This window comes from Notolabrus celidotus, chromosome 15, assembly GCF_009762535.1.
Source record: "Notolabrus celidotus isolate fNotCel1 chromosome 15, fNotCel1.pri, whole genome shotgun sequence".
Taxonomy (NCBI): Eukaryota; Metazoa; Chordata; class Actinopteri; order Labriformes; family Labridae; genus Notolabrus; species Notolabrus celidotus.
The window spans coordinates 11,666,838-11,690,469 of NC_048286.1; the positions used below are offsets into that span (position 1 = coordinate 11,666,838).

Sequence of the window (23,632 nt, forward strand, 5' to 3'; positions counted from 1 at the left end):
CACTGTAAACTGAAGGTCCTGACATTTAGCCCATGACCTGGGTTTGAACCAGAGCTGTGGCTTTACTAAATCTGCTCCATGACACCTCAAATCTCCTGCAGCAGGAGCCAACTAGGCTCAAGTGCCAACAAAACGCTCCATCAGAGTCCCTGCTTATGCTGACTCCGTTTGAGGACATCTGTGAAGTCGTTACATAAGGCAGTGGATAATGTCTGTGCTGCTAAAAGGAGATACACATGGAATAAATGAAGAAGCAAATCTATTCCAACAATACTGAATCATTTGTATACAGTCTTTGCACTAACAGCATGAAACCTCTGAATATGTCTGCTAACCTACAAGTGTACTCTAGTAAAGCTTTACGCACAGACTACATATTATCAAATTGGCTTCTCCAATGAAAAAAAATTATGTAAAATAATGCATGTGATGTTTTACATCGTCCTCCACTGATGTATGCAGAGCACTGTGCACATTTGTGCACTACAACTTCTAATGTTTGGGGACTTTGACTCATAGCTGAAAGCTGAAGGCTACAGTTTGTGATTCATTTAAAGATGGAGGGAAACTTGACGAGGAAATTCTAAATAGCAATACAATATATAAAATAATGGACTACAAGTTGCTGGTATCATAAAAGATAACACTGGGGATATTTTTGGTGAGATACCAGCTCCAAGATTGAAGTGTACATTTTTGTCACACTATTCAAGTGTGAAGTCTTCCCTGTGAAGTCTTCCCCTGCTGTTTCTTTTTTAATCCTTCATATGTTTTTTATTTACTTTATATTCATACGCTTTGACAATAGTTTTGGCCTTCATATCAATACTACTAACAACTAAACGTATCAGCAGTATTAACATATCAGTGAAAATGAACATACTGGAGGGCAGATGTGAGTTAAAGACAGACTGACAGCCTTTCAATGTTTTCTCATCCTTTTATGTGTCGATCTGGTGGGTTCACACCGGTGTTCTATCAATTAGTGCTTCCTAAAGGCTGGTTTATACTTCTGTGTTGACGCTAAACAGCAGTGGTCGACATGGACGTGAGCACTACATACTTGTGCATCAAAGTGTCTGTGTCGTGCCGCAAAACTGCCGAAACGCTTAAGGACAGTGATGTCTCTCTGATAGCCTGTTTCTGGCCCCGCCACATTTACGTATGTTAATTTACAGCTGATGCATGTTGCTGTTTATCATACAGCAGTGATTACAGGGAAGAATAGATATGAGTCATCTAAGGAGATCAATCAATCAATCAAGGAATCAATTTTTATTTGTATAGCGCCAAATCACAACAAACGTTATCTCAAGACCCTTTTCCAAACATAGCAGGTCTAGACCGTACTCTATGTTCAATTATTAACAGAGACCCAACACCAAGACAGCGTAAGACTCAGTCTTACCCCACCTTAATCCTTAATCAGTATTTAGCTAGTTATAACGGCAAGGAAAAACTTCCCTTTAACAGGCAGAAATCTCGAGCGGAACTCGACTCAACGTACTCAATCTACCACCGATGTGCAGCAATCTCGGAAGTGCTGTAAATGCAGAAAATACAATGCAGCCAAACAGACCAATCACAGGGCTTGCGGTCGGCGTTGATTCGATGCATAGTTACATTTTGGAGGAGGTGCACGTCAGGTACGTGCGTAGGATTGTGTAGACCTATGCGCGCAGGCTATGTCATGGATTTGACGCAGAAGTACAAACCAGGCTTAAGATGCGCTACTGATTCTGTGAAGTTTTTTTTAACTTTGGGTGTGAATAGGCCTCTACTGAGAGCTATGAAACCTTCAAATAGTTAGAAACTACTGAAACAATGCAGCAAAAGCAATGCAAGTGTTTGGTTTTTCTGCCTTTATCAAGCATCCAAGCTTAGCCTCAGAATGTATCAAAGGTTAACACACAATAGTTTCTGTCTTGCATTTCAATTGAACTACAACTGCACAAAAAATAAGAATCATAGATCCAATTTTTTGATAATTCTCACTACATTTGTCAAACATTTTCACAATTCTGAAAGCAGACATACAAAGTCAGTCGATAATCTCAGGGTTAAAAAAAATAAGTGAAAATAAGTGAAGTGCTCCTAAAATAGTGTTATCATCAAAAACAGCGTCTGGTGTATCTCTGGTTAAAAATACACACAGAAAATTCCCATCCACCTGACACAGAGACAAACAGTCCAACAGAACAACCCCACCAGTCGTCTCACTCCCCCCATGCAAACACAGCACACGTGTTCATGTGCACATGTACTCTCCCACATACATAAACAAACATCTGTCCCTAAGCTTCTTACAACCAGAACGTGTGTTCAAGGAGTGTGTATGTATGTGCGTGAGTGTGTGTGTGTATGCTGTCAAGCCAGGGACAGTAGTGCAGGGCAGGACTGCCGGGCCAGAGATGGATGGCACGCACGATTTCAGGCAGAGCTCCAGCCTTCCACTCTGCCCTCCTCTGTGTCCACATCGCTACAAACCACACATCTGCCCTGACCCATAAAAAGACTCCAGAGCTCGTTATTAACTCAGAAAAAGACACAAGCAAAAGGTAGTTACACATAACTGCAAACTTGCATCATGCAATGCCAGCGCCTGTAAGCCCCTCCAACTTTACATGCATTGATTTGAGCGCAATCATCACGTATTCCCTCCTTTTGATGCTCTTTTATTTTTTGACAGGCTGGGCGGGTCGGTGTAAAGCAGCTCCGAGGAGACTACAGAAGACTTTGGGATTGTTTTGACCCCACAGCTGTTAGACACAAAATGTGAAAAAGGGCCATTAAAGACAATTATTGTATGTGTCTGTTTTTATCTGAAGCCCTAAATTGATCCCTTGAAATAATTCCTTGTTTAGTCAAAAAAAGAGTGACTAAGCTGTGGATAAGCATGCAGCAAACTTCTGTTTTTCAAAATGCTATGTAGCACAATTTTAAGGAATTAGTCAGACAAAGCAAATTTCAAAACAGACAAGGCAGACAAAATTTAAATATAACTCAAACTGAACTTTTACAATCCCCACAATCTATTAGCCAGAGGCAGTACTCACCCAGGAGACATTTTTGTTCTTAGGCACTTTTGACATGGCTTCAGGGCAACAAGGTCAAGGCCATAACTCCCCAAACACTCAGCGTCCTCACACAAACACATACATAGATCCCAGTCCTTCTGCAGCGGCAGCAGCAGCCGGATCGTAGATGGAGACGGGCTTCTCATTTAACATCCTCCACTGTGCCAACAACAACCCTCACCAGATTTACACCCGCCTGGAGCTTCGCCTTTTTCCAATCACACCCGGCTAAACATGATCCAAAACGGACTTAAAGAGGAAGAGGAGGAGGAGGACGAGTGGGAGAAACTCAGATAGGATAACTCCAAAAGTGCTGAAAATAGACCAAGCAGGAAGGTTCCTTCAGTTTGTTCACCTGAATCCTCCTCTTCCTTTTCCTTGACAGTAGCTGTCTGCTCTCTTCACAATCATAAACCCAGTATGAATATGCAACCAAACATCTGGCTGATGGATGCCCCTCCTCCGGGATGCCAGAGGCTGGGGCTGGCAAATGACCAATCCAGCCCTCCTAACATCTGGGAAAGGGGAGATTGACAAGGGATGGATGGAGGGAGAGAAGTGAAAAGACACTGGGTAGGATAGCAGAGTGATGATGGAGGAGGTGGGAAAACGCAGAGGGCCAGTCAGCAGAGAGCACATTAGGCCAGCACAGATTGGAGGTAACTGATCCCTAACATGAGATTACAAACACAATCATCATGTTAAAAAAATAGACAGCTTTGTGCGGAACTTGACCCTTAGTCTCCCACATCAGCAGGAAAGACATGTTGTATATTTGCACACTCTTTGGGATTGTGTTTCTATTTATGAGTCTTTTACTGTAATCGTGCTGCTGAGCTCCAGGACAGTGATTAGTTGTTGATAGAGAGACTGAGAGAGATGGATAGACAGAGTAAGAGATTGATGGTATTATAGATGGATTGGATGTCTCTTTCTGTCAATCCCAAATCCTAAACTCTGTTTTTATATCAGCCCCTACTGGAGCCACAATGCCCTGAATACTGAATACAGGCTACAACTACACTATAGGAATACTACAGTTTTAGACAGGTTTTTTAACAAATGTATCTGAAGAAGACAGTACAGAGGTGTCTTTAAAGAAGTAAGTGAACCTATTGTCAAATGTGCCCTCTCTTTGGCTCTATTTCCTTGTACCCCTCTAGAACACTACGCTCCCAACATGCAGGCCTGCTCATCATACCTAAAGTCTCTAGAAGTAATATTGAAGGTCGAGCCTTCAGCTATCAGGCACCTCTCCTTTGGAATCATCTACCAGTCAGGGTCCCGAAGGCAGACACCCTCTCTACTTTTAAGAGTAGGCTTCAAACTTTCCTTTTTGATAAAGGGCTGGCTCAGGCTTGGATCAGCTCTTAGTTATGCTGCTGTAAGACTGCCAGGGGAACTGACACACTGGGATCCTATCTCTCCCCTCTCTCCTCTATCTGCCTGTCACTCACTTTAACTCTTCCTGTCCCATTAAAGTTACTAACCATAGACCTTTCAGGAGTCCCTGAGCTCCCTTGTCTCGTAGGTTCCTCTGAGTTGTTGCCGTAGACGGCCTGCTGCTGTGGATGGGCCAGACTCGAGCTGCTACAACTACTACTATCCGTCTCACCACTATCATCTCTCTCTCTTCATCTCCCTCTATTCCAGATGTGTGTCTAACATGAGTCTGGTTCTGCTGGAGGTTTCTGTCTATTAAAGGAAGTTTGTCCTTGCCACTGTAACTTGTTAAATGCTGCAAAGTGCTCTGCTCATGGTGGATTAAGCTGAGATCAGACTGAGTCCTGTCTGTAAGATGGGACTGGATATTATGCTGTCTTGATGTTGGGTCTTTGTTAATAAGAGGCCATAGTCCTGGGTGCACTGGTCATAGGTTGTATTCCTGGTCTCAGCATGCTTCTGTGTAAGTCTTCCCCCACTCTCTCCTCACATTTCCTGTTTCTGTCTTGAGCTGTCCTGTTGTATCTTATAAAGACAAAAAGCCCCCAAAAATAATCTTTCAAAGAAACAAAAAGAAGTTCAGCGTTTTCACCCCTGAGCATCTCGGCATCAGCTGTTTTTTGTTGCAACACCTGCAGCACTCTCAGATGAAAATAGTTAGATTTTTTGAAGACCGCTGCACTCGTCAATGTCACTTCTTGATCAGGGAGTAATCAAAATCAAGAAGTGGTGGTGCTTTTGGTATCAACTTTGTCAACACAATGGTGTAGGTCTGTGAGAAGGAGAAACTAACCACACTCATTCTTTGAGGTTTAATTCCCAGGTCTAGCTGCTGCTAATGCTTTGGCAAAGTTTTGTTTCATTTGCTTTTACATTTTCTTCGTAAAACAGCATTTAACATAAGAAAATGTGATGCTTACAGCTTTTCAAACAGACTTAAATGTCACTACCAAAGGAAGAACAAGTGTTGCAGGACAACTTTTGTAACCTAACATCAGTAAGCACCAGTGAAAAGTGGTGCTAAATTGGGGTGATGGGCAATGCCAGTGCAAGAACAGAGCATTAATGGACACAGCCACTGAAAGAAAAAAGTGTTAAAAAATGAATTTGGAGATGTTGGTGGACGCACTTCTGAACTTTAGAAAGAGCCAGGCTGTTTGCCTCCACTGCCAGGTTTCATGCTAGGCTAGGCTAATTGCTCCCTGGCTGCAGATCCAGATTTAAGAAAGTCATAAGAGCAGTGTTAATTAACTATTGGAAAGAAAGCAGAAATTAGTGTGTCTCATTATGTTTAACTGTTCTTTAAGTGTAGAAATATAACACAACCTTCATGCCTCACCGAGTCAGATGCTGTGTGATTCATTTGTGAATGTGACAGCTTCCAGTTGTCATCTCTTTAACTCGACAACTGAAATAAATAAATAAATAAATAAATAAATAAATAAATATGGCTGCGCAGCCCTGAATAGCTTATTTTGGTCCCGCACAGATACCAGTCTGTGATCTACAATCCCTTCGCCTGCGGTGGAGTAGGAAATAGCAGTGTGTGTTGAGTGTGGAAACAAGTCAATACAGAGTACAGCTCGCAGCCTGTTTACCTATTCCACACAATTTGATTCAGCGCTACAATCAATGTCCACCTTAGCACTGTATGGATCTGTGGTCCTTATGGATTCACCTAGTCTGAAAGAGGCTTCAGGGGAAAGGAATCAAAAGTACCTCTGCAGTATGAAAAAATAAAGGGAAGGAATATTCTTAAAGCCTCACCCTGCACCAAAAATGTCGGACAAAAGAAAAACAACACAGTAAATTATGGTCTGATCAGAGCTGGAGTATTCTCTGCATAAACTCAGTAGGATAGTCTAGCCATGATGTGAGAAGGAGAACATTTTTTTTTTTTTTTGCTGTAGTCGTATCTACACATGTATCATTTCCTGTGCAGATTTAAGACCTGATACATCAGAGAACAGCTGAATTTGCAATGCGGTAATCAGATGTTAAAAACTAATCTCAGTGAAGGTGAAATACGGTGACAAAGACAAACTGACTGTTACTGCAGCTACATTACTTCCACCTGCAAAGTTATCATATATAGAGGTGTCCTCTATACAAAAAATGGAACAATCCTGCTCATAATGACAGACAGGTATACTTTACAGCAGGTGAATCAAGGATGGAGGCACAGCTATGACTTGGACTTTAGCGTGTACAGAAAATATTTTTCTAAAAGTTTGTTACTTTGAATACTTTTATGCATACTATGGGGGACATGGACCCAAACACTCAGGTAAAATTATTCTAAAGTAAAGTGACTTTTATAAAGAATAACAGTTTTTCTACTCCTCTCCTCTCCTCTCCTCTCCTCTCCTCTCCTCTCCTCTCCTCTCCTCTCCACTTCTCCATATATTTTCCGTCTGCATTATGACTTTATATATGCAGTGCATTAAAAGTAAGGTCAAAATGCATCCTGAGGTCAAATATTCTCTGTGGTGCTACACATCATGCTTCCACCTGGAATACATATAATTTAGTTGAGTATTATATAGAATGCGAGACAGAAGCAAGGACAACTTAAGATGTGTATTCTAATCCTGAGGATACTACGTTTCTATTAAATATAAAAAATGTCAGATTGATTAAACTTTGAAAGCATTTCCCTTCATCTATTTCAAAATGTGTTGAGAGGAGTTTGAGGTCCAGAACAAATATCCAGGTTGTCATGTTTCTCTCAAAAATGTCTTTTCTTTAGGTTGCAGATTTATATAACAGGCTGATTCTGAGCCTCGCCTTGTCCTTCACCAGTTAGTCCAGTCGACCTGACACTCAGCTTTATAAAAGCAGCACCAGCAAGAAGAGAACAGTAAGATGTCTTAAGCTCCTTCTAAGAGCCAGACAAGCACTTAAAGTAATCCAGCTGTGTTCTGTGCCAGCAAAGGCCACACCTGGACGGACATTTAAAAAGAATGAAGGATATGGAACTGCATGTAGTTCAGGCTGCACTGCTAAAGATGACAAGATTTTACAACTGATTTTTTTTTTTTAATAAAAAAAACTTTATGTTAATTTGATTGAGCATTTTGTCAAATCATACACTTATTTAAAACATTTGGTTTCTCTATTTTGTTGATGATTCTTAGAAACACAGCCGTCTGCCTTTATCTCTGAGTGATGTTTTCAGCTCAGATTGATTCACTGACTCCAACAAGGAGGTTATGTTTTAGGTGTCATTCTTTCCAGGTTTGTCAGCAAAAATACTAACAAACTCTTGGTCCAGTTTCCATGAAAATTGGTCATAAGAAGTAGGATGGAGAAAATACTCAAATACAGACTTGATCCGGACCAAAAACAAGAAATAATACCATCTTAAAAAACAGCAGATTTGACTCATTGTTTACTATTTACTCCTGTGAAAAAAAAAAGTTTAATTTCAGCTGTTTTTGGTAGCAGACATGGTTGTGGTGTAATTTTATATTTGTGTACTCTCACATTGTGTTAAGTATTTTCTCTTCTTTTCCCAGTCTAAGCTCTGTGTGAAGTATTCAGTTTCTGCACACTTTTTTGTCACCTGAGCATGTTTTAATCCAGATGTTTAATTATTTTCTTAGGCAGTATCACTGGCTGGATTTTAAAATTTTATTATTTTATAATTTGTTTTTCTATTTTTCTATTCTTTTATATGTTATATTTCAGATTTTTTCATTGTTTTATTATTTTATCTTTTGTTGTTTTTACTCTTCCAACATTGTGTTATTTCCTTTTATTTTTCTTCCTCACATTTCTCTTTTATTGTCTTTTGTTTGTAAAGCACTTTGTAACCCTGTTTTGTAAAGTGCTATATAAATAAAGATTATTATTATTATGATTATTTTAAAAATCAAATTCAAAACTGAATACCACTTTTCTGAGGGCCCAAATTTACATAAAGTAAAACATTTTTTTTGCACTGCAGCCCTTAGAGATATTAAGACAGGTCTGGGGTATTTAAATATTTATCACAAATTAAAATGCTTTTTTTGAAAATTTCGTTAGCCCCCTAATTTTTTGGGGGGTTGTTTCACATTGGCTCTGACATTGTGAAACATAGCACAAGTGATGGTTCAGCCATGTCATTGACCCCACCCACTGCACAGAATGGCAGTGTACATAAGGTAGTAACAAAAGAGGACAGGGTCATATGCACCTAAAGAAAAAAATAGAAGAAAAGGACCCTAACAGATAGTTTAAAAAAATACAAAATACAAATATGAAAGTCACCCCATTGTTGTACCAACATTTACTGTATTTTTCATCTTGAAGCCAAATTTCTTTATCCTTATATGTTCTCATTTTTTTCTCCTTCTCACTTCTGTTTGTGGTTTGTGAAAGTGTGTACATTACGCTGTAATAAATGTTGGGAATTGTCAGGTAACAAGAAAATCTACAGAAAAATTATAATTTTGAATAAAAAATAATAAACTCCAACTACTGTGTAAAATGTTTTAATTGCAAAGAGGTGTTGATTTCCCAGCTTAGCAAAGCTTTATTTTGAAATAACTCTTATAGTCTTGAAAAGGATATGTGGTTGTTGCATTTGCAGTTTGCATTTCACACAAGACCAGACTTTGAGAGCTGATCGATATTCTGTGCTCTTTAAGTGCCCTTCTTCTTCAGAAGGTAACTAAGAGAAAAGTATTTGATATTTCAGAATTTAAAAAAAAGACGTAGAAAAATATAACCCAATTAACCTGACCTATTTGGTACAACATATCAACTTTTCATTGTGTACCTTCATCACAGGATTGCAGCCTTCAGTTAGGGAATCTAAAACAAGCTGTGGCTAAGACTGATCTATTTAGGGTCTTATTGATGTTGGCAACACAACTCATAAGTTGTTGTTGCAAATGGAGTGAAACTAAAGGATGAGTAATGTGCCTCCACCGCAGTAAGGCAGCTCTTTGAGCCAGAGTGTGTCTTAAAATCACATCTTGTAGATCCTTCCTCTCTTCTTTATTTTACATGCATTTTCTGGAGTCAGTGTTTCTATTTTTGTGCGACACTATTATAAAAACACAACACCACTGACACTTGACTGGATGGGTGCACTTTTTGATTTGTCACTTCCTTTAAGCCGTGCATGTAAGTTTATTTTCTGGCTTGTTGCTGAGGTGGGCTCACGTTGCATACGGCAGCACAGATTGTGGTAATCTGCGCGGCTCTGTGCTGTCAGCCTATTGAGTGCTGGGGTCTGACAGTAAGCCTATTTCATGTAGGAGCGTGGCTACGATAGGGACCCTCTGCAGTCAGCGCCATTCCACAATGCACAGTAACTGTATAGTGTCAGCTGCAGAGACATGAGGAGAACAATGGTGATAAAGCTGCAAATAGAGAAAGAAGAGGAGAGAGCAAGAGGGAAGTGAGAGAGTTTTAGAGGCAAGAAGGAACAGGTGGAGGAGAAGAGTGAGAGCGTCCTGCCTGCTCCTCTCTGTCATTGAGAGGACGGTAAAACCTGGCTTGTAATGAGATAACTGCACCTGTTTGTCGCCCCTCTTGCTCTCCTGTCTCTTCTAATAAAGATAAATAATGTTAGGGGAGAAAGCTCTTTTAAGCAGCTGCCACGTTTGCAAATTCATCCACAGAGCTTAAATTGTTCACTTCACTTGCTTGACAAACTGTTGCTGCGCAAACCAGCAGAGGTGTAACCATCCAATACAGGTTAATGGCTGTTAGGTAATGTTTTCATGGAGTCCTGTACTGCGATCAATACACAGGCTGTTTGACAAAGCCACTGTCTGTCCTGATAAACTGCAGCACGGCTGAAAACTCACACAGAACGACACTCAGGAGTGAACACCTCAGCAGCAAAAAACAAGTACGGGAAGTCCCACTCACACCTGACACACTGCTGGTGATTTGTAAGAGATCACACAGCAAAGGAATACAATGATTGCACAGCAACTGTTTATATATGTGCAAGAATCTGCCATAGCTCTTGTACAGTTTCCTTTAAGATGTGCCCCCCCCCCCTCCCCTCCTGACACAAGAACAACTCGGCTGTTGCTATGGGATCAGAAACATGCGGATGGATGCTGCGATGTTCACTTACATAGGTGGACTGCACTCTCCGCCAGTGTCCCAGCCCACAGCAATACATCAAGACATCCAGATAGTGAGGAGAGAAGGGGACAGGCCGATGGAGCCTCGGGTAAGGGGGGGTCGTCTCAGGCCAGGATCCTCATGGCACAGGTGATCCACCTGATCGCCTGCTCTTTGGGGAGTTAAGGATCCCAGGAGGTGAAGAAGAATCCAGTTTCTTGTGTCCCACAGGTTCTCACAGGGGAGGAGCACCCAGGGGGGAGGAGATGCTGGTCCCTCAGAGGAGTCCAGGTGATCTGGTCGCGAAATGTCTCACAACATTGTCAAAGTCCTGAAGAAAGAGAGGTGATTGGATCTTCCTGAATCCGAAGACTGTCTCAGGAATTAGGTGTGTGTAAATTTGAGGTTGGCGTTTCTGTGTGTGTGTCTGTGTGTGTGTGTGTGCTCGTCTCATCTCAGAAGGACAGGTGGTCCATCCTGTGTTCATTCACCTCGCCTCACCCCCTCCTCTGTCCCGACTAGCCCCCCGTCTGCAAACCTCCCTTCCAGCCTCCCCCTTTCTTAAGCCCCCCGAACAGTCCTGCTACAAAAACTAAATGTCATTTTCTTCTGTGTGTGTGTGTGTGTGTGTGTGTGTCTCAGAGCTCTCTAGTCTGTCCGATTTATCCAATCAGAGCTCTCACATCCCTCCACATCCGCGCCTACTGCATCCCCTTTCTTTCCCTCCCCCTGTAAGCCCACCCTGGGAGTCCACAGACAGAGATTATCAGGGGGTTCTGTGCAATTTCCTCTTTTTCTTCTTCCTTCCTAAAAATCTCAGCTCTGAAGCTCCTCCTCCTCCTCCACTTTCTCTCCCTCTCTCACTCCACCACGCTGCTCCCTCCCTCTCTCTCTCTCTCTCTCTCTCTCTCATCAGGAGCTTACCTGAGTCACTCCTTGCTCTCCTGTTGTGACTGTCTGTGCACGTGTGTGTGTTTTTATCTGTGTGTGTGTGTGTATGTGTGTGTGTGCGTGGAGGCTGCAGCTGAAGCCCTCTCGCTCTCTCTCTTTCTGTTGCCATGCTAGAGCAGGTAACATTCGGCTAGCGCAGGAGACACACAGTCTGAATTTAAATGCGCCTCCAGCCTCTCAGATTTACAAAGCCTCCACCCATCCTTAACAGCAACTACCTCCCCACCACCAACCCCTCCCCCAAATCCCCCCTCCTCTTCCTTTCCCGTCATCTCTTCATCTGTCCTCTCTCTCTTCACCCCTCTATCTCATTCTCCCCATCTGTGTCCACAGTGTCTGCTCCCTCTCCTCCCACTGTTGCTTCATTTTGTGTCGTTTCTCCTCTCTGCTGTTGCTCTCTCACTTGTTTTTCATGTTACCTTGACAGTGGAGGGGCTGGGGATATTTTTTGTCCTGCTAAAACTGCATTAAAAAAAAAAGTCTAACTCTTTTCAAATAATTTCTGTCTGTCATATAGTCTTAAAACCTCTCGACAATAGAGAGGAAAATCTGTCAATGCAGTGAGAATATTTCCAAAAGAAATCAACTGTAGTCTGAAAAGTACAGATGAGTACCTGTCATCTTTTCCAGACTCAATTTCATCTTTTTAAACCTTGAGTCAACAGCCTCTCCAGCTGCTCTCTGAGGCTGCATCAATGGTGATGCATTCTTGCAATCTTACATAAACTTAACACCTGTTGGAGGGACTTCTGGGTTTCTGTTGATTTTGGCACCCCCTGTGGACTCAGCTGTACCTTCAGCACAATGCTGCACAAGTATGAGTTAGTGATGTTTGAGTTAGTGCTGTTTTCAACACCAAATCACATCTTGCTTTATTCAAAGGTGCAGTGTGTAGATTTTAGCAGCATTAATCATAACTATATATAATTATAGTTTTCTTTTTTAAAGCTAAGAATAAGTATGTATATTTACATAAGAAACGGGTCTCCTCACGACAGCTGCTATCATAAACTGTCATCATATTTCTTCAGCAGCTTAGAACGGACAAAACAGAGCATTGGTTACTCTGTGCCTAGCTGCCGGGCCAGAAATTCAGAAGAAGAAGAAGGAGAAGAAGGAGAAGAAGGAGAAGAAGAAGAAGAAGAAGAAGAAGAAGAAGAAGAAGAAGAAGAAGAAGAAGAAGAAGAAGAAGAAGAAGAAGAAGAAGAAGAAGAAGAAGAAGAAGAAGAAGAAGAAGAAGAAGAAGAAGAAGAAGAAGAAGAAGAAGAAGAAGAAGAAGAAGAAGAAGAAAGGGCAGTTGTTGTTGAAGGAGAAGAAGAGAGACCAGTTGTTGTTTTAGCTTGTTTTTAAATGTTATAGCCTGTCTTTAAAGTCTTTTTATTTTGCACTGTCAAGCTGGTTGAGAAACAGAATTTTGTTTCACTGAGTACGAAAATACGAAAGTAAATGTCAAAGTGAATCTTGATTCTTGTTGATGGAGAACAAAAGAGAGCGGTTGTGGTAGTTAATAAAGGAGAAGAAGAGAGAACAGTTGTTGTTGAAGGAGAAGAAGAGAGAGCGTTTGTTGTTGAAGAAGGATAAGAAGAGAGAGCGGTTGTTGTTGAAGAAGGAGAACAAAAGAGAGCGGTTGTGGTAGCTAATGAAGGAGAAGAAAAGAGAGCGGTTGTTGTTGAAGGAGAAGAAGAGAGAGTGGTTGTTGTTGAAGGAGAAGAAGAGAGAGCGGTTGTTGTTGAAGGAGAAGAAGAGAGGGTGATTGTGGTTGTTGTTTGGTGCAAAATAATTTGTATTGATGGCACTTTATGCTAATATTCTCATTTCTACACACTGTACCTTAGCAAATGATCTAAATGATCAGTCATTGAGAATGACACCTGACACCTTCCACAGGCAGAGGTTCCAGACATTTTAAAATAACCCCCCCAAAAAAGTAGATTCCTTGTTTGTTGTTGTAGGTCATAAAGAGGCATTAACATCAAACTCAATCTGTTTATTTGCCACTTTAAATCTCCCCACAGGAGCTTTAAGTACAGCTAAGGTTTGAACATCTGAAATCGGTGCTATATGAGGTTGTGTTAAGGGAATACTAAGGTTATTATAACTGCTCCTGAAGGGACAATGAGTGTCTGTACCAAATTTCTCAGGCTCTATTCGTTTCTAAAAAAAATATCAGCCCATCAATCGTGAAGATAAAGACATATTTCACTCAGTGGAGGAAAACCTGCTGGTAGGGCTGGACCTTCAGTAAGAGGATCCTCTAAGTCATTATGAAACCCTGCTCTGGGAACCGTAGATATCTGTACAAAACCTGTTCAGTAGTAGTTGAAAAAATTGTATTGATCAGCCTCATGTTGGTGGTATGAGATGAGAACGTTCATTAGGTTTCATACTACTTTGGCCATGGATAAACTAAGCTTCATTCTCAGATTATATTACGAGCTTTAATACCTTTAATGGATGACAGGACAGTGGATACAGTCTGAAACAGGGAAGAGAGAGGGGAATGACACAGCAAAAAGCTAAGTGTCAGATTTGAACCAGGCCGCCCGCTTGAGGACTGTGGTGTCTATTCATGGGGCATATGATTCAACCACTAAGACAACCGACAAAGCTTCTTCTCCTTGATCTTTAAGTTGTTGAGATGTTGAGCACAGGATGATTCAAATTAATATCCTAAAAGCCTCTCAAGAGTTATCACTGAAGTAAAACTGGAGTAGCATTTTCAACCACAAAGTCATGTCTATCACCAGACCATCAAACATAGAGTTTGTTTGTTTCAAACAATAAAAAAGGACGTTGCTGCACTTGAATCCAGTAAGTACTTTATACTACATGATTTGCATATGAAATGCACCAAATTCACTATTTTATTTTTGCAATTCTGCAAAAGCAACAATGATACATGTCTGTACCTTTTTTTTAATATGTAGTGTAGTTATGATTAGCTTGAGTGCCATCATTGAGGAGGGAATTTAACACGTTTGTCTAAATCAGAAATATTTGCTTGTCTTGCATAGAGCATAAAATACTCATACATTTAAATGTAGACAAACAAAAAGCCTTACTCAGCCCTTTTCATTTTTGCTGGTTCAAGATGTGATATTTACATCCCTGTAATATCTCCCCTTGAACATCACAGAGGGATGGTTTGGGGCACTGTGCTTGTATCTGAGGTTGTAACAGAGGCGTTGCAGGGATAGGAAGGCATCAATGTGAGCTGGCGGAGCAGACAGGGCTGTGTGTGTGTTTAGCTCTTATGCCTTTATAACACCATTACACAATGTGAACTCACTCACTGTGACACCAATATTACGCCGTTTGAGGAACATTATGAAAGTAAAAGAAGTGAGGATGGCAGAGCTTTGCCATGGCAGTGTTGCAGACTCCCAATATGAAAAGGGCTTAAGATAAAATATTAAAAATGGAAACTTATCATTAAGTACTGTATGTTCAAAGGGAATGCATTTTAACTCAATATTTCCCGATTCAGATCCAGATCTGGTTCATAATTTAAAACACCTGTTTAATGTTTAATTCTGTTTATAAAACAGACTGTAATGTATCATGTGACCTACAAAAGCACAAGACCATCAGCAAGAAGACCGACTATTTCTAAATGTTATGTTTTAAAACTGCTGTGAGGTGTTGTCAGATGAAGTGGATTGCAGCCTTTGTTTATATTTTTCACAGCAAAGTTTCACATTGAGCGACATGTCTGACTGCTAAAAGAAAGCAAGATAGGATTTTCATCAGAAACAGTTACCACTTTGTCCACAGGGGGCGCCAAAACAAACACAAACAGTAGATGGTTATTCCCATAGACAGTATAATAAATGGACGTAGTGTCAGTGACATCACCCATCTGATTCTGAAGCCCTGTTTTGAAGATATTGTTGGCAGGTGCCATACAGGAAATGTTGAACTCATCTTAATATCGTCAAAACTGCTGAGTAATGAAAAAAATTCACCGCCATAGTGATTTAGACTAAAATATATATATTTTTAACTAGGCTGTAAACATGTTCATTTTTGTTGTAAAGATTGGCTTTCAGAATTTTGTGTATGTGGTTTCAGAACTTCAAGACCTAGCCTCAAGTGGACACTCGAGGAACTTGGCTTCATTTCTCACGGCCAGAGGTTGTTGCTTGGTTATTCCTTAGCCCATCCACCAAGTTTCATGAGAATTAGGTCCACAGAGATTTATAATCCTAGGAACTGAAAAACAGAACAAACAAAAAAACGAGACCTCCTTAGTGGAGCTCGAAAATGAAAGGGAGATTTTTGCTAGCAGTGTATGAGTAGTCTTTGCATGCACAAAAAGTTAATTTGGTGACGATAGCAAAAGAACTGAGAGCTCCCGCCTGGGAAAGCTCTTTAGTTGAACATGGATCTCACAGACCCGCACAAAGAAGAAAACATGCAAGCTGTTGCTTTTTTTCTTTGATCATCCGAAGCACTTGCCTCGTGTCACAGAAATAAAAAAGTTGTCTCGAGCCTGCCAACACACGAGGAACTGTTAAATGGCTACAATGAGTCAAGCTGCACTAATGCTTTCTTGCAGATTACAGTATGAATCACTGAGGAGGAGGAGGATGATCACGGCTGTGGGGAAATTAAGGGAAGTTAATTTTAGTTTTCGTAGCAGTAAATGAAAGCAGGCCAGCTCTGGTCCCTCTGTGTGAATTACTGCTGCTTGCCTGACGGCCTGTCACCGGCCATGTTTGTCATTTATAATGCCTCTAACAAATCTTTCCCTCATGCTGTAGCAGTGTGTTTCAAACTGATATGAATTTATTTTGAAGACTCACCCTCTTTTTTACCACAGATGCTGGAAGATTTCTGTTGCTATTTTTTTTTTCCCCTCTTTTTTTCTTATTTGGCAGACAGGAGACACTGATTTGGCATTTCCTTTTAACAGTGTGTCTGCTGCCCCGACTCATCCATCAGACAGACAAAGACCAAGTGCTCCATGGGGTGTAATTCTGTCAGACTTGTGCTGGTGGAAGACAAGGCTTACACACCAGTGTCTCCCTGGCATATTGTTTTGATACATACACACACTTACTCTCCAAGGTTGCACTCTTGTGAGTAATATGGCCATGAAACCACATAAACCAGCATGTCACTAGCAGGATGGGAAAACAGAACAGTGTGTGTGTGTGTGTGTGTGTGTGCGTGTGTGCGTGTGTGCATGCGTGCGTGCGTGTGTGTTTATTTGGTTGGAGGTTATTGTCAATACCAAAGGAGAAAGCAATCAAAAGTGAAAATGTGACTGAAGAAGCTGCGACTACTTCAGTGAGGAATGCACAGATTGAGGTAACTGATATGATTGTTCATGTTTGCTATGTAATGATAAAAAAGACATGAAAGCTCAGGTTGGAAACATATCACAAACACATGGGTGAGAAATCATAGCAAATAAATAAGTTAATGAGCCGGGAAATATAAAAAATGCTGATCTTCCTTTGGTGTATTTTAGAGAAAGTTGTCTGAGGCAAAAAAAACACTGCAAATATCTTGGTCTCTGAATGAGCCATCTCTTAATTTAAAAATGTATTTTCATCCAGTGGCAGTCAACAACATTTTATAATGTTTATTGTTGTGATTTGCACAATCCACAAATGTTTTAACTGTGTTGATTTTGGACTGAAATTAAATCATGGTTCTAACAGATAACATGCTTGTCATTGTCTTTGAATAAAAGAGATGATTTAATCAATTTCTTATGTCTTAAATGAAGCACAAGCTTCAAGCAATGGGATTAAGGTTAAAAATTGTGTTTTATAATCGCATGCTATTTTGTCCCTTTCTGAACACCATAGTTCTGTAATTAGCCGCAGCAGCATCCTGCTTCAATGATGGAAACTAACAACACCACTGTACTTGAGTGACAGGGCTGTCGGCGGCATTCACATGCTTAACACTATGCAATCAAGGTTTGAAATGAATGGGTTATCTTTTTTAATCTGATGCTATTTTGTCCCTTTGAGCACAACGTAGGTAAGTTACTGCAGTGTCTTCCTGTTTCCTGTTGCCACTGTGATGGAATATAAAGACATTAATTAATCACTTCGAGAAACTCCCAAACAGCTCAGCTGACAAGTCAAAAGTAAAATGCATTTTATGCCAAATGGAGTAAAAAATATCACAGAGGTACTTTGAGTTTGAACTACCATCGACAAAGCTAAGCATACAAGTGCAGCTGAACTGATGTCAGCGGGGAACCGCATCACAAAAGCCAGCACAGCGCTATTCTGGTGTGTGAGTCACCACAGACCTGTGGACGAAACTCATTCAAATAAGTCAACATTCTAGAACAGGGTTTCCCAAACTTTTGAGCCCACGACCCCCAATATGTAGGTGCCAAAAACTCTCAACCCCCACTGTCCCTCAAGGTGATTTAACATGGCTTCATTTAGCTGGTCTGCAGAAAATGACCCTACCTATATGAGCATGTGGCTGTGTTTCCTGTGCTGTTATGAATTAACCTACTGCTACTGACGCTTTTGATAATTAACTGTTCACTAACTCTAAACTTAGGAATCATCTGGCAAAAAGAAAGACAGAAAACTCATTACATTTTCTATATTTAAGGTTTTATTTCAAGGTTAGCTACTATTTTTGTAGATACTTTTTTACTATAATGGGTAAAATGTAGTAATTTTAGATAACTTAAAAAACAAAAAATTCTGGAAGATATCTTACGATATGTTTCACGCATACAGGACATGTATAAAAGAGAGAAAACAATAAAAGTGGAACTCCTGAAAAGTGTGAATGCTGTCACATACAGGGACAACAGTGAGTACACAAAATCATTTAATCTGGTAAAATTGGTACAGATCGTTAATATGGACTAAATATCTGTTTTGAATATTCAAAACAATGGAATTTCAAACATGAAAAAAAATACAATTTACAGCTTTGATGATTTAACTTCAGGGATTAATCGCAATTTAATTTTTAAAATATAAGTGTTGCAGAACGATACAAGATGCGTGAGAGACATGATAATATTGTTTATGATATACAAAACAATAAGTGTACACACTTAAGAGACAAAACAAGGGAAAACAGAGACTAGCAGGAACATATAATGTATTGTTATATTGAATGTTGAGGATTTTAATAGGCTTTGTGTTTGTGTGTTTGTGTGTTTGTGTGTTTGTGTGTTTGTGTGTGTGTGTGTGTGTGTGTGTGTGTGTGTGTGTGTGTGTGTGTGTGTGTGTGTGTGTGTGTGTTCAAGGGTAGCAAAAAGGACAGTGGTTTGAGAGTGACTGAGTGGGAGGAAATGCTGGAAAAAAATCTTAGGAAGGGATTGAGCTAAATAAATAACAGACCAAACATTGAAGAGAAAATAACTAAAAAAAAAGATAAGTAGTTGAGTAGGCAACTAAGAAATGGAGAAAGGGATGTAAAAAAATCATCTTAAATAAATAAATAATGACACTTTCACACATACTGTATCTATATAACAATATATATGGATAAGGCCAGACCCCAGAATCATTTGGATAAATTGTCCAGTACATAACAGCTTTTTATGCAACATATTTTGATGTTTGAAAAGATTTTATTGTACAACAAACATGTATATTTTACCACTTTGTGCTTTGTTAACATACGTGGCACACAAGAAAAAATGAAAAATGTAGCAGGTAAACATAAATTCAGTCTCAATAAATACAACTGGATTCAAATACATCACAGAAAATGAGACCAGGTGACTTTCTGTACACTCCAGAATCACCTTTACGCTCGGATTTAGATGAACAGCCTCACATACATTTGCAGCCATTTAAATTCAAAACATGTTGTCCTTCATCATCAGTAGCAGCACAGTGTTTCTCTGGTGCTGCCTGCCCCTACACATAAATACACCAACTGTTCCACCATGCACAATCAAAGCAGATCTCTCATTAACAACAGAAGGAGCCTCTCCTCCTCAGAACATGCTCTGCCTTTTGAAAACCTTCAGCCTGGTCAGGAATGTGAAGTAGATAAAAGTCAGGCTCACCAGCACATTTTTCAGTGGGTACAACACAGGGGTGACATAAGGGAACACAGAGATCAGAGCCACTCTTAGGATAAAGAAAGGAAAGTCCTGCAGAGCGACCCCGGCGAAGGACAGCAGGGGGTTTTGAGGAGTGATGACCATGCGGAGAGTTGACATGAAGGCCAGGATGTAGACAGGGAACACCCAGGCTGAGTAGAAGACTGACGGCTCTCCTGCTACTCTCACTAACTCCACAGTGTCCATCCAGAACAGAAAACCATCTACTAATACCTCCGCCCGGCCATCCCTCCTCCACAGGAAGCCCAGAGGACCAGAGTAGGCTCTGGGCCGTGAGGACGAGGAATACAGGTAGGTTGGGCTGGTAGCTCGTGAGCTGATTGTCAAGCCGCTGGGTGGGCGTGGGGGGTCCTGCCATCTGCCTGTGACGCTGCCATTCCTCACCTCTGGGTGGGCTTGGGTCACACTGTTCGGGACCTCATCAGTGGGCAGCTGGCCTGTTATAGTGGTCACCTGCTCCAGGTGGGTGAGAATGGGGCCAGGCATATCAAGGTCAGAGTCCAGGCTGTCTGCTGCAGATGACATGAGCACACACAACACCAGCTGTTATATTATATAATACCTTATACGACTATGATACTGTTATTTAAGTACAGTCTGGGTATGCACAGTAGACATTGGCATTTGATGCACTGTTTGTCCTGTTTCTTAATATCCCTGAATGTATCCAAGCACTGCACAAAAGGAGAATAAAAAGGGGGTTTTAAGGCGTTGCATGACTGACAGTCAACAGTCAAACTGAACTGAAATGACTGGATTTCCTGTCCAACTGCATCGCACATAATGCTAAGCTTGAGCTAGCAGGGTAGTTGCCTAAGAATGTCAGAGACAGGTTTTCTTGTACAGTTAGCAGATACTATTCCATGCTCCTCTTCTCATTACACTAACCAAGCAGCAACCTTTGACCGATTTTGAAACATGAAACCAAAATTCACCTGCAGATAAATTCTTAAAGCGTCACTTTGAGACAGGCTTGAAAAGCCAATGTGATAACTGCCAATTTTTAAATCAGATTTTAACATGTTAACAGCCTTTCTTTATTCATACAAACTGTGTTGCAAGGGGATTTATTTTGTAACTCACCAATTCCAATGTTATTAAGGGTAAGAATAATACATGATTAGGGGTCTGACTGATTTGACTGGCATGGTAGTAGCTGTTTTTTAGGCCTCAACTCCACCTCTGCCTGTTTTCAGCTTCGCAAAAAGTTAGTTGGAGTTAGCATTTCTAACTGCTATCTTTGGGTGTCATGACACCTCTTCAGGAACCATTAAGTGATGTCACTAAGACTACATCTATGTTTTATACAGCCTATGGCTATGACAAGGTGTCATCCTGCATCACAGACGATGGATTCATGTTTCCAAAGGGCAAAGGCTTGACATTTAGAGGACTGGATACTTCCAAAATCTTGCTTAAGACACATTTTAAATAACATTTCTTGCCAGTAACTTTAGGACTTACATGGTCCCAAGAGCTTGCAGGACCGAATCCTCTCTATGATGTCCACACAGATGAGAGTGACAAGCACCAAGGAAACAGGCAATTCAGTGAAACGATCTAATCTCACTCCATTGTCCACTTGCACCTACAATATAAAACAAATAAAACAGATATAAATGTGAGGTCAACAGTAAAAAGAAGTGATCTGATACTGAGAAATAAGAGAGATGGAGCAGAAAGAATTCAAATTGAAACTCTTCATTATGACACTTGGCTGGAGTGAGAAAGAGGAGCTCCAGCTTTCCAAATTTTATGGAGCAATGCGGTTTTTATATCCCCATCATTACAGCCATTAAGATGCTGTTGAACGCCCTTACCACATGAATAAGACATATTAGATGTATGAATTTGTGTGACAAGTCTTTGTCGTGTTTTTTTCTTATTCATGTTCTTGGTTGTCTATAAAGTTCTTAAGGACTGTAACGTGTGTACAAATTCTTGTCTTCTTGTGGTGGATGGTATTCATGCTTGGGTTAATGCCCAACCTGTGATGTTTACTGTGGGTTACTGAATACCTCAGGCTTGGAATAGTCTCGTGACACAGCACACATCCTCCTTGTCTTTTTCTTTTACTTATATTGTGTCAAAGTCCTTCTTTGTACACAGTAAGAGGAAATTCAAGGTATCTTTAAAAGCACAAAAATAAAATCTCCAGAGAGTGAGCAGAATTGTTGACAGGCCATCTTTTTTCTTTCTCTGTGGTGCAATGTGCCATGTCCACCGTCACTGAGTGAATAATTATGGTGCTCTAAACACATCCTCTTACTCAGGGGGGTCATAAAATGAGTTGGTGCCACAAATGGACTGTTTACAACAAATAAGCCTCTTCAAGGACCCCGGCAGAGCGTGGCAGAACAAAACGTCAACAGGTGCTTCACAGAGACAAGAACAATCCGTCTTGATGATTTTACCTTGGAGCTGGCTATTAGAATAGCAAAGCAGGGTAATGTGCACAGGAGGATGTACGCTAGCGCTGTGGGTCGCCTGAAAAACAAAACAGATTGTTAAAATTCATATTTAAATGATAATCAACACAGCATATCAAATAAGTTCTCCTCAAGTGTTGTACATCACCACAGTTTTAAATACTTCAGTACATCTTCATTATGCTACTTGATTTTATACTATTACTGTACTGTTTATGTTAATTTCATTACAATCTTTACAATGTCACAGTTTTACTTATTACATCCCTCTTAAAAATAATAAGTACTTTCTATTTACTTTAGAGTTAAAACTTAGGATACTATTACATCAAGTTTGAAAACAGAAAAAGAAAATGAACGCAAAGAAGCCGACAGTGATGCACCTTATGCTAAGATATCTAGCTAATGTTTGCTAATTTCAGCTACAATTAGCAATAATAAGCTACCATAAACCCCTGTGTAATGTTAGCTAGCATTAGCAATAATAAGCTGCATTATTGTGTCAACACACTAATTTAACATTACATTTGTAAAAAATATGATTATTATTTTTTTTGTTTTTAACCGGTTATTTCTCTGTTTCACAGCCTTTCTTTGAGATTATACACACAAAACAATTATGATGTAATGCATTATATGTTCCTTCGTTGAATATTAAATGAGCCAAACACACTATAAATTCAACAGAAGTATAGAGTAGTATAAATTAGCACTACATAGTTTCCATTTCAAGGACTGATTTTGATTATTTGCACTGAAAGTTTTGATGGTTCTTAAACTTTAGTTCTGATACTCCTTCTGAGTGCAGGACTAATATACATTTTGGTGTTGATATTTGTCCAGCTATAGAATAGTATTTTTTATCCTTCTGCATTATTGTGTTTCTATTAGTCACTTCTTTTAAATACAAAGCCTGTCTGTGTCACTTCTTTGTTTCAGATAAGATGCTTTATCTTATATTTTATCAGTATGACATTGGCTAAACATCTGATTCCAGTACTCACCACTGTGTGATCTCTGAGATAAACCTCCTCTTCTTGATGATCACATATTTCAAGGGGACCCACACCAGCAGGGTTACAGAGGTCACATAGGCCAAGGAGGCCGCCACCACCAGCCAGTAAGCGGTTACATCCCGTCCTTTAACATCATGTATGAGTGTGGCGAACCTCTCCATGATCACAAACACAGGTACAATAAGGGCTGCAAACTGCAGCAGCTCGTACAGGATGAGTTTGATGGTCTTTCCCGAGGGCATGGTGGTCCCTGAACGCAGACTGCTGGTCTGAAGTTGGAGCTCAAGACTTTGACAATCATCTCCCACGAAACGAGCCAGAGGAGCTGTTGGACTCTGCACGCTGACATTGCTTACACTGCACAGGAGGCTGTATTCTTTTATTGCTGAGGTAATGAGCTGGTCATGCTCGTCTTTTTATGAGCTCGCAAAAGGAGCACTCCCATCCCATAACTCCAAGGAGAAAACTACACTAAGCCTACTAATGATCCTGTACCAAGTACCTGATCACTCTGATTCTCGTTTGTCTCTCGTTTTTCAGGATTAACAACACATTACAGGCAAGATGAAAAGT

At 40.4% G+C, this 23,632-nt stretch overlaps 1 protein-coding gene across 1 annotated transcript; it reads right to left on the reverse strand.

Annotated features, from left to right (window-relative positions):
• Window positions 1–19,022: 19,022 nt before the first annotated feature.
• Window positions 19,023–23,562, reverse strand: si:dkey-32m20.1 (transmembrane protein 236). The gene is made up of 4 exons (XM_034703991.1): window positions 23,048–23,562; window positions 22,029–22,101; window positions 21,079–21,202; window positions 19,023–20,126 (listed from the first exon to the last, which is right to left on the reverse strand). Exons 1-4 carry the CDS (start codon window positions 23,299–23,301, stop codon window positions 19,486–19,488), a joined length of 1,092 nt encoding a protein of 363 aa, XP_034559882.1. The 5' UTR covers window positions 23,302–23,562; the 3' UTR covers window positions 19,023–19,485.
• Window positions 23,563–23,632: the final 70 nt, after the last annotated feature.

What these genes read in the sequence shown, in the direction of transcription:
- si:dkey-32m20.1 (XM_034703991.1), bottom strand. Translation starts at nt 23,301, where the DNA reads ATGCCCTCGGGAAAGACCATCAAACTCATCCTGTACGAGCTGCTGCAG. An exon ending in ATCTCAGAGATCACACAGTG is followed by an intron (nt 22,102 to 23,047) that starts GTGAGTACTGGA and finishes TTTGTTTTTCAG; the next exon opens with GCGACCCACAGCGCTAGCGT. An exon ending in CTGCAAGCTCTTGGGACCAT is followed by an intron (nt 20,127 to 21,078) that starts GTAAGTCCTAAA and finishes TGTCATCTGCAG; the next exon opens with CAGACAGCCTGGACTCTGAC.